At 37.4% G+C, this 12,434-nt stretch overlaps 1 protein-coding gene across 4 annotated transcripts in view; it reads right to left on the reverse strand.

Annotated features, from left to right (window-relative positions):
* Trim9 (E3 ubiquitin-protein ligase Trim9) overlaps positions 1-12,296 on the reverse strand; it is a 260,942-nt gene extending 248,646 nt beyond the window's left edge. For 3 of the 4 annotated variants that reach the window (XR_015534669.1, XR_002546544.2, XM_022083960.2), the window contains exon 1: positions 10,572-12,296. Coding sequence is in view for 2 of the 4 variants with exons in the window: in XM_022083960.2 (XP_021939652.2) it covers positions 10,572-11,384 (813 nt within the window). In the remaining 2 variants the exon portion in view is untranslated. The remainder of the gene's footprint in view (positions 1-10,571) is intronic. The other variant, XM_022083961.2, reaches the window with a different exon arrangement.
* Between the last annotated feature and the right edge of the window lie 138 nt (positions 12,297-12,434).

Consider the following 12,434-nt stretch of genomic DNA (forward strand, 5'->3'; position numbering starts at 1 on the left):
TTTGACTGTCAGATATTTTTTTTTATTTTATTTTCGATTCATCGGAGTTATAATAACTGGGCTCCAAACCTCTTTCAAAACTAACCTTATACGTTAACCACTATGCCACCCGGGTGAGATCATCGATATTCTAGTTTTTCGTAGCAGATGGAGTCCAAAAAAGGATGGCAAAGATAAGTTCAGGCAGGAAGTATAGCTTCGGGACATTTTGAAACTATACGACAAAGTTAGTAACTCACAAAAAGAACAAACATTTATAAGCACGGAAAGCTGTACAATATAACCAAAGGCTTACAATATTTCAAGCTGAGATATACGTTCCAGAACTTGCAAAAAGCACACTAAATACTATATATTAATCATGAGAATTCTACCATTAAAAAACGCAAAGTACAAAGAATGAAAAGTGAATATCTGAACGAAAATAATTACGATTTTAAACAACTTAGCATTTAAATTTTCACTAAAACTACAATTCTATACGAATATTTACATTTGGATAAAATACTATTCATATATTGCATTATATAACATATATTTTATTATAAAAAAGTGTCTTATTCACACAGGAAAAGTCGTATAACGCAACGAATAGCTTAAATACATACATCTCTCATGACATACCTACTTGCACATGGTTGATCATTCACAGACAGCAATCTCAGTGGATCAGACGGCAGATATCAGATTACATTACAATACACTTCATACGAACAGCGTACTGAGGAAAATGTACAATTTTTAAAACAGCCGCTGGTCTGGTGTAATATGAGTTCAACACGCTGTACATAAGCATACCAATTCCCCTGGCATACAAATGCACTGCAGATAGGGATGTACATTTTTGTGGACTGCACAAACTGGTTTTACGAGTAGTTTATCAATCAACAGGACCCCTCCTCGTCACGCGACATATGCCGACAACCCCCCCCCCCCTCCCAAACAACAACTCTGGTTCTGTATACTGTTGGCAACACTGGGTTCCCGGCAAGGGGAACCATATTAACACGCTCGTCCCCATAAACTCGAAAATTTTCTGTTATTTGTAACTAAGGACACTAAAATATTCGGGGAATACTACGCAGAAATGAGCCCAAAATATAAATACTGTTTCATGACTTCACAAACAAAACGTAAAATATGCCTGTTTCATGCGTAATTTATGTGAATAAATACAAACAATACCATCAATATCGCTAATTTTATGGGAATAAACATTTATATTTAAATAATATTTTATAACTTATAATCAGTAAACAACAAAACCTCATAAATATAAATGCTATACCGATACGCAAACAGACCGAAAGAATAAATAATCTCAGCGAAATTTCTTCAAGTAAGACGAGACGACACCTTTCCGGAATGTTATCGACGTTTCAGAGATGACTGCTGCCTCTATAATCTGAAACGTCGGTAAATTAAAACGAAGACTAAGTGGAGCAACATTTATACCTTATAATCAAACCTTTAAAGGCTAGTGGTAACTATGTGTACCACCTGCTTTATCTATCATACGAGGACATTCATACGATTCTGACTGTAAACAGGCATTACAGCCTTAAACACTTAAGAATTTCATCTTTGCAATGGTGAAGAGTTGTGTTTTCTTTGTGGTACGGACTGAATCCTTAAATATAGATGAGATTTGGGTTCAAACTTTTAAAATAATTCTTCCTCCTTGAAAGAGAAACACGTGATTAATCTACTATTTCCTACGGAATATTTATATATAAATGTAGAATTTTCGGAAACTTCAATACGAGACATTTATTTCCATCGACAAAGACTGCAAATTACTTGATGTATCCGCTTTACCCCCGTGGAAAAGGACCCCGGTACCCACTGGACAGGAGACTCGGTCTAGACGCACAAGCTACAAGCCTCTGTCAGGGATCGAACACCGACCGTCATTATACTACCCGGCTCTTCGAAAGAGCAGTCTCATTTGATGAAACAGCTCGAGGTAGAAAGAACTTTGGTGGAAAGTCGAACAATGGATTATGATTTGAACATAAAAGAATTTCTACATCGTTAGTAGTAACAAACCCTTTCTATGTCTCACGGAAGCCCTGGTTTTTGTGAAACAGATTTTTAATCCCTCGTGTATTCTGTTTTGTGTCCAACATTGTTAATCGTACTGTTTTTGAAGACTGTCTAATTGATTTTGCCGTTAAATAAAGAGTTAGAGATTTAGGTACGTATCGAATTGTAACTGTGATCGACAGTTGGTATCGACAGTTTACTCGATAACTCGATATTTTCAAGTACAACGCTTTTCAAGCGACATACCGAGTCGCTGAACCAGAAAATTTAAATCGATACGAAGCATTACTAAGCACCCTGGTTGTCACGTGTTCTTCCTCACGTTTGCGGAAAAGGAACTTCGATATGGCGGTACGTGGTGACGTGAATTCGGGAGGTACAAGCTTCCTATCTCGGAAGTGTCACCCGCAATCCTGAGATTTTTCTCAGTTCTCAATCTCTATAAAACAAATCCGCCTCCTTCCAAATTCTTATATACTCATCACTGGAGACCATTTTATTATCTCATTCAACACTTTACAAGCTTAACCCCTTAACCAAATATTACCTAACCCAACCTGAACTAACGCTGTCCTATGTAACTCGTATGAAGGCTATATATTTTGAATTTCGAAAATTTTTAATTTCTATAGATTTTTAGTAAATTTTAGAAATTCCATAATTTTTTAACATTTAAAATTTATTTTTTTTAAATTTTCAAAATGTCAAATTTTTAAAGATACTTAGCCACTTTTTGAAATTCTTGTAACTTTTCATAATTTAGAAACTTTTTGAAAAAAAAAATTCGTTTTATGAACATTTTAGTTATAATTCTGAAAATTATTGTAATTTTTCAAAAGAATTTGAACATTTTTGACCCAACCAGCCATAATACAACTTCACACAACCTAGGCTAACCTACGCGACTCATATGAAGGCAGTGTACTTTGAATTTTATAAATTGTCTAAAAAATTTCGATATTAAAAAATACACAGACTCCATACGATTCGAGCTGGGGGTAGCTCAGTCACTATAATTTTGTTACCCCAGTGTCAAGCCAGTTACTACGAGGGACATATGATAACGCCATATTACTATTTTTTTCTGTAACGACTTGAAATCTACTTCCGTGTTCCATGTAACCTAACTTATCATCCCTTCGTGATCATTCTCTGTGCATATTACGTACAGTTCGACTCTGTGATTTAAGGACAAAGGTTCAACTCCTACACACATCCGAAAGTGGGCCAAGGAGCGCCACATGTACGAGCCAGAGTGCCTGCTGTCTGGAATGAAATCACAACTCCGTTCTTTTTCATCTTGTCCTTCGGCGTCAGTCCCGACTCCTCTGCCAAGATGGCTGTCGTAAAGGGCTCGACGATGCAACATTCAAACCAGAGTTCAGGCATCTCCCAAAAAAACGAATAAAAAGGAGAATAGAAAGGACCTCACCCCCGTCTGAAGAAAAACTGTGAGAACTCAGTATCTGGACAATATGGACGAAATGATTGATTGTTCTGAAGGAGTTCTCGCTACTTTGTATGGAATCCTAACGACATCCATGATACTTTAAATAACAAATATTAAAAAAAGCATAAAACACCATTTGTTGTATATTTGCATATATCACAATATCTTTTCTTTTTCCAAAACCAGCGCAGACAAATTAATTATGCGTTAAGATTTCAGCTTCTAATGGCTGTCTGCTGGGTTGTAGCGCCGTGAATCCTGGTAGAAGTTTACCGACGTTTCTGAGGTTACTACTGCCTCCAACATCGCCCTGATGATGGAGGTAGAAAGCATCTCTTAAAAACGTCGGTACTTCCACACGTAACTACTGTGTGCTAATCCGCTTGGTGTTACTGGTATTGATATTTAATCAGCAGTTTGTGGTAATTTGTTGAGAAAAGCAGGAAATTATTTCACAGTATCTTGTTGGAACAATAAAGTCGCCCTTAGAGCTGGAAAACTTCGTACTTAAAACTTGGTAATTCGATTAACAACGTACAGCAGGAAACTTGTGAATACTGATTGTTTTATACATCTTCCTCTGAAGAAAAAATTTAATTTAAAAAAATAAAGGCAACGTTAAGGCTCTTTGAATAAACAGCTCAAATGAACAGTTATTTTTCTATAGGTCCAATTATCTTCCTTAGAATTTTGTTCTCAGATATTCTCGTAATGAAACAAGTTACCCTAATGTGTACTCATACATATTAAATATTTAAGTATGGCCATAACAGCTGCGCGGCCTAAGACAAGGATCTTGTCCACTCACACGAAAGGGTCGTGGTTTCGATTCCCCCCTAGAGCACTGGACATGTCTCTTCGCCTTTCTGTATCACGTTCTTCTCTGCAGGTACAGTCCTTGCGACGTACGAATGTCCATCCAATGAGCGCTGCCAAATGTCGGAAAAAAAGTTCAAAATATGACAAAAATAAATCCCAAAAAAAAGTTTTTAAGTACAACGAACCAAAAAAATCTCCAAAAAAAAAGTCAGAAGTATAACGCCTATATACACAAATATTTTCATAATAATCGATTGATTTATTCTGAAATTAAAATATTAAACTGAAAGGTTTTGTCGATTACAATATTCCGGTTGTGCGCTGTGTAAGCATAATCTACCGTGCGAAAAAAAAAATTACGAAGATGAGATGGCGTTCGTGGCATAACGTTCATGCCGAATTTAATCAAAATCACTCCCGCGATTATCGAATTTAAATATACAGACTGACAGATGGTCGTACACGATCTCCTCCTTCTGCGTTCACTTTATCCGCATCGTGCAAGGAACGTAAAGCAAGTTGTAACAGGCATATATATATATATATATATATATAAAACCACAGAATAAATTAGGTTTTTCAGGTACACGGGGTTGGAAGTGGCAATTAGTTGTGCCTTCAGAATTATTTATTTGAGACAATATCCTCGCATAAGCCACAGTATTTAAAATACACAGACTGGAAACTATGACGCTTTGTGGAATGGCGTTTTATTCGCTCTAGCAAACACTAAAAAGAACAAAAAAAATAAATAAATAAAAATAATTAAAGCTTTCCTCTACAGTTTTAAAAACTACAAACTGCATTCACGAGTTCTCCATTTTTAACCCAAAAAAAAAAGTGATGTTAAAAACGAGATTACTTATTACGATTCATTAAAAACCGCCCATGCCTAAACGCATGGAGCAAACGTCCACACAAAGGCGGGAGAAAGCTGCGATATTCGCGACAGAGACTACACGGTGGCTGACGAAGGGAGGAAACCCGCCCTGGCTGTAGTAAATATCGACCCCGACAGCCAGTTCACAGCCGCCTCTCTCTCTCTCCCCCCCCCCCCCCCCACAAAACCCTCAACCCCTTGTCTGTTGGTCCAAATGGTTCCGGTACGATGCTGGAAACTGGAATGAACTTACAGAGCGAGTACACCTTCCATTTCCGGGCGGATTGTGGCTGCTAATGAGAAGACAATTTTGCTCATAAACACGCAATTAGACTCCGCGGTAAACGTAAGATTTAAAACCCTCGCCCGGACATCAGACCGAGCATCTATTTCACAGGTAACTAACCAACCATCTACGTTAAGTTCTACCTGAAAACAGAGCGCCGAGGAAAATACAGTGACAAAACACGGATAGATTAAACCTCAAATTATAGACAGAGTGTTAGGATATACAGGATGATCCAAAATATACCTAGCAATTTTAATGCTTTATTTCTCCTAAGCGATGAGACATAAAAATCTGATTCAAATACCATTAAACGAGCATCTCAACTAATTTATATTACGAGCTTTAAAAGTGTTTGACCTCGAACTTTGGATTCAGTCTTTGCTGTTGAAAGCCAGTGCCTCTGACAGTCATCGTCCAAAATTGATCCTGTCTTGCGAAATTTCTTGACGAGATTTCAAAATGTGCGCCTGTCCGTTCCAACTTTGACGCAAAACTTTACGTGGAACTATCTCCTGAACTTTCCTGGGCTTTCAGATTATCGAAAGTAATCTTCCATGATAAATTTCAGCCGCTCGGTACTGTACATAATCGAACTAAATAATGACAAACAAATGTCTTGGGGTACTACAGAAAGTCAGCAAAGTTTCTTCAAATTACAATAATTCGTTGCGGAGAAAATCGAGTTTAAACTTCGTACTTTACTTATTTCAATATGCTTCCAGGTTTGCATAAATTATCCCAGACGAATATGACACATCTACCTACAAAGATACAGTAGACGTGCTCATGTTTTTATGCACTATTTTGCTTCTAAAAACAGAGCTGTAAATAGGACAGCGTTGGCAGTAAGAAGAATGATTCCCTGTACTGACAGATTCTACGAGTCTTTAAGACCAAAAGTTCAAGAACCGAACAAGGAATCAGTAGTAAATGAGGGTGTAGAACATGAAAGTTTTGTTAAAGTCATGACAGAGACGTGATTGTCCATATTGCTGTTTCTTGTTGTACAGAACTGACTAAGAGTCAAGACACACTGTACAGTCAGAGTTCTACCTCGAGAGTGTGTTTTACAAAGGATGCACGCTTACGTCAAAAGTATTTCATGAGGATAATTGATTATAAATAAGAAATTATGGGACGAACTAACAACACTTTTGTCTTTACACGTTTAAATGCACACACAAGCCAGCAGGAATTACATGAATTAATAATTATATAATACAGTAATACATTTCTGCCCATAACTTTCACAAGTAAACGTGTTCACTACCTCAGAGTCACCTATATTAAGCTCCAAAGTTTCGGGCCATCCCACACATCTCTAACTTTTAGCACACATAAAATTTATTAGATGGTAAAGTTGCGTCATATTGTGATATAATAAATATATATTATTTAAATCTTGTCCGTCTAATCACAATAAAGTCTTATTAAATATTAAAATATTACAATAATTAACATTTAAAATATTTAAAATATTAAATGATGTTCTTTATCGAAATATTCGATTTACATTAATGGTATAATGTAAATCGAATATTTCGAACATCTTTTAAATTTTAAATGTTAATTATTGTAATATTTTAATATTTAATAAGAATTTATTGTGATTAGACGGACAAGATTTAAATAATATAAAATTTATTTACAATAAAGTGTACGGATGTGTTCACAATCTTTTGCCACACAATTCGAACAAGACTCTCAAGTGATCTCCTCCCTTTAAGACTTAATCCTAAATCCCTGTGCATTCTATATGTCCGTCCCACCTCATTATACTACGAAGATAGCTATAGTAATAAATTTATTTATATTCAATTCATAATATAATATCAGGAAATAAAAAAATCACTGGCATGAAAGGTCACGTCTCCTTCCACATACATTCTCTTCACGTCAACAAGGAAAAGAGGAAATATTAATATTACATAAGACCAACAGCGAAACAGCCAATTTAAAAATTTTTGAAAATAAACCCTTAGGTCTTTCTAACACGTACTACAGTTGCATTTGAATTTGAACTAGGAAAAATATTTGTTCATTTCTTCGGCTGTTAAGTGAGAACACAATCCTTTATTGTTTGCTCGTCACATACAAGACTTTTCTTTTTTATTTATTCAGTGATCGGGTTCTTTTGTTATTGTAACAGTCGATGGTAAGCAATATCGATCATTTGCATTGGCTTCCCTTTCACAGAGTTATTGAAGTGTTTACAATTCAATACGTACTCTAAAACAAAACAACCAATCAATAAGAGAAGAAATTTCAGTCAAATAACATTCGCTACCCGGATTATTTCGGTACATAATTATTGTAATTAAAATATATTACTTTATAACGCTGGTGTCGGGGTAAAAATATCCGCGTTACGTTGTAAGTAAGAAAAACAACACATTAATAAAGTTTTCAGCCATGGGAGACAAGGTCATGGTATATTCGATTCCACTACCTCAGGAGAGTCGATTATACTTCGAGGTTGAGTCGATATCTCGATCAAAAATTCTTTAAGTAGTTACGTTTATGCTCCGGTGTTATGTTTTATTTTAAAATCAGTGTACTGATGGGTCAGACCTTGGAACTTGTACGAATGCTTCAACATAGTGTAAAGGAAAGAGTTTTCGTTTTAAAATCTGAAACTTCTATTTAATTATTACTATTTCTGCAAGTCCCACAGACTGCCTGGCGATTACCGTACTATTAATCCCAATTCAATTCGACTTTTCAACACGTCAGACAAGTAATTCCGAAGTTTTTCAGGCTGGCGATAAGCTGTGCGTAAATTATGCATTAAATTCGAAAGTTTTAAAATTCTTAACGCTGCAAACAATCCGAGAGACAGATTGAATTTCAGGTTCTCACGGTGGAAAGTATGAACGATGACGGAGGCAGTGAAACGTCGGTTAATTTCTATCAAGCTACGACGCAACGTCCCAGAACACAGTCATCTTGAATATGAGATAGATTAGTAAATGTGACTGAAGGAGTAATGAATATTTCAACCGTCCGTAACAAAAAACATTTTTTTTTTTCCAAATAGAGAGACGCGTGTGTTTGGAAAATATGAAAGGTTCCTGTCACTTGTGTTACCAGTTATCGAACAACTTGTCTTGAAGCTGTCGATAACTCTGACGTCACAAAACAATATTCCTCTGTTACTTCCTGAAATGTTCCTTTAAGTTACAATAAAACTCAAATAAAAAAATCTTACTGAATAAAGCAGGCAAAAAAAATATATATACGCCAAGGCTGTTCAAAATACGACGAACGTAAAATTTTTTGAATAAAACTTTTCGTTTTAATCAAACGAAAAATCATCGGACGAGTGATTTTCATGTAACCTACTGAGCATTTACCAGATCACGTGACACAAAATTCATACTCTAAAAGTAATTTTGGGTTTCTTGGACTGCGGAAAACAGAAAAATCAAGGAAACCCTAATCAAAATATTCTTTAAAGGCGGTCGGGGTTCCAACAGGGTAAAAAAAACTTTTACATACGTCGAGATGCAATAACGCGGTTAAGAAATGTATACAAAAAAAATGGGTCTTTCGGGCTGTAAAGATAATTTTAAAACACGCAGAAGCGTTTATATTTTGAACAAAACAAAGAAAAATATAACTGTGTGTGTGTATATATATATATATATATAATTCCCAAAATATTATCATATTTATCCGTATTCCCCACGCCGGACCCATCCGGATGTTATTAAATCTGCTACGTAAACTTATCAATAAAATTTGAAATTCCGCCTCGTAATCAGACGTACCACAGAATAGAGCTACTCTGCGAAATCAACGCCTTAGTTCACTGTGTACTCAGAAAGAACAGAACTACAGAACTTGTTCTCGCATGTTTCACCCCAGAGCCACGAGAACGTAAATCAAACCGGTCAGATTCGCAACACGCAAGGGGTGGGAATAACAAAAGAAACCACCCCCCCCCTCCCACCCACAAGATATTTTTTGTCTGGAATACAGATCAGCTATTTCCAAAGCGAGGAACGCGGTTAGCGATCGACACAAGACACTTTCGATTAACGTCTGATCGTGTTAGCAACAGAACAGTGTTGCCAAAATGTGTCTGGACCTTTCGTGCCAGTTCCTTAGACGACGCGTAAGGAAGTGGTCGTGGCCAATTTCATGGCGGCTTTCCAGCGTTTGATTGTATGAGTTGGGGAAACATAAAGAAACATCTTCTGGGATGTAGCACCGTGTAGTCCGGTAGAAGTTTACCAACTGTCCTTGGTGCCTCCATCGTCAGGGCGCGCGTACGGTTTTAAATAAATTTATTTAAAAAATCTGAGTTGATTTAAGAAAAAAACAAACGTGCTATTTCTCTTTATCTGGAGCTGAATTATATGTATTCCTCCCCCTCGAATGCGTTATACTGCAACCAGCGTAATGTTACTGTATCTCAGTGGGTTACGTCATCGCCGTGGCTAGTGACCTCGGGCCAAAGGAGGGCAATTTACATTCACTTCTCGATGGGACGAACCATGGCGTGGCTTAGTTCTGGGAACTGTGATGGGTGAAGAACACTTTACCTGCTGTTTCAAGCCTTTTCCAGTTCGTATCTTTTCATCGCAAAATATATTCAATGAAGGATACAACATATCGACAAAACGCTCGTCAACACGAAGCTCAAATACATTTTCAAAACAAAAAAAATATTCCTTGCATAAAGACAACTTAAATGCTACGTAAATGATTACACGTTGAAGTACAGATGTCATTAAAATCTAATGTTTCAGGCCAATTTAGAATATTATTTACTATAACAGTAAGAACACGATAAACTAGTTCAATTGTTTAACCCTTTCCTATTTGGGAAAGTTGGTAACAAATCTAAATTACGTCGACGAAAAATAAATATATTTAACCTCACTGTCTCCTATCTCAAAATCTGAAAATTAAACTCCCTCATACAAAACTACGTTTCATTGTTACATGACAATGATAAAGTGCATAGCGAAAAAAACAAAACAAGAACGTAGAAGTAGACAAAATTACAAATGGCGGGGCTTCGTAATATTCTCCTCGGCAAGTGAGCATTATTAGAAATAAAGAGTAGTCGAACACCTTACCTTCTGAGCCTTGCACATTGAGTTGATAGCTTGGACGTCGTGACTGGTGTGACGTGTGTCGTGGAGGCAGAGTGGACAGACAGGCACTTTGCACACCATGCAGTACATGGACAGGGCTTCATCCTCGTGTTCCGAACACTGGACGTCCTTCGTCTTGGTCTTGTTACGAAGAGCAGCTCTTCCCTGGAGCGGTTCCAGAAGCGTGTGTTTCGCCAGCGGACCTCGGGATGGGTGACAATTTTCGCGGCACGCGTCACAATACAACACTTCGCATTGTTCGCACATGACAGTCGCGTCTTCTGCTGGGTCAGTCTCACACAACTGACACTTCAAGGTTAAATTACGTGTTTCTCCATATTTGTCCACGATACTCTGCATTGCCCTGTACTTGGGCAGATTATGAGCTCCGTTTTCATCGAAATATACCACTTTGTGGCAAACGGGGCAAGCCAACGACAAAGCACTGCTTGCCAAGGGTGGAAACAAGATACCTTGAATGTTGGGCGTTCCAACGTAGCTGTTCGGCCGACTGTTACAGACAACACCACTATCTGTTTCGCTCAGAATCGAGAGTTTATCAACTTCCTGATAATCTGCTGCTCCCAATTCACTACCACCGCCGCTGCTGGTGCTTCCACCGCCCCCACCGGCCGATTCGCTGGCGAGTTCAACCGCCTGCGTCGGGGGCGGATGTTGTGAGGCAGGTTGTTGCAGGTGAACCGCACAGTTGAGACAAAGGGCGTGGTAACACGGTAACAACACCGGGTTGTTGAACAGTTGTTTACATACTGGACACCGCAATTCTTCCTCCATCGTGACACACAATCTGATCTCGACTGGCGGCAGGCAAGCCCCGCGCCACAACACAACACAACCGATATTGCCAAGCGTTGATGTCACCTGCCATCTAGCGTTCTACATCGCAAGTACGATACAAGTAGCGCTTACATCGGAGACGAAATGAAACATTTGGAAAAAAGAAAAAACTTTATTAATGGCGTTCAGCAGCTCATACTGTGAAGGATCGAATATTACAATGATAAATTAATCGGCGAGGATATGTAAGGCGTTCTTTAAGATGATGTCCCTACATTTGCCTGGAAAAGCACTGAAACTACGAAAAAGAGCCGGTACTAAGGCGAGATTTGAACTCGGTACATAAACGAAAACTGAACACCACCAATGTACGATGCAAACTATCTGGAAACGTAATACTTAACAACATCCCGCTCTTTTTTCTGTCACATTAACAAATGAGTGTCGTAGAGATTCGAGTTAATCGATGTACAATCACACATTACCAACAGCATAAAAACTAATATTTATTACTTAGCACAGTAAAGTAGCTGTCAATATCGATGTACAGCTCTGTAGAAATTGAACTCTTTTATTAAAATGAACATCGTATTAAATCGATATACAATTGAATTGAATTGAATTACCCATTACCAACAGCACAGAAATGAATACTTATTACATGGCAGAATATTACCATCTTATAAATCTTTCGGTTTTTAGTATTCACAATTACTTAACTTTTAATGAATAGCTCCATCATGTATGTTATTTACATTTGAATGCAGGGGCGTTGGTACTATGACCCAGGAGAAAGGATGGGGGACTTTACATCTAGATTAATAATATTGATTCTTTGATTTTCATGACTCAGTAGTGATTAAATCTTCATTATGAGTTCTTATTCAGATATTACAATCCATGTCAACTTATAAAGTTAGGCACAGATAAACAAGAGACTGCATAAGAACATTATTAGAAAATTCCACAGGAATTTATACACGGAAACATCTTGTGGCCGTGCATGGCAAACACTGCTCTAGCATTCCATTGCTAATAATACACAAC

This window comes from Zootermopsis nevadensis, unplaced genomic scaffold, assembly GCF_977971745.1.
Source record: "Zootermopsis nevadensis isolate Lab colony 2312 unplaced genomic scaffold, Znev_1.0 Znev_ptg000011l, whole genome shotgun sequence".
NCBI classification, from domain to species: domain Eukaryota; kingdom Metazoa; phylum Arthropoda; class Insecta; order Blattodea; family Termopsidae; genus Zootermopsis; species Zootermopsis nevadensis.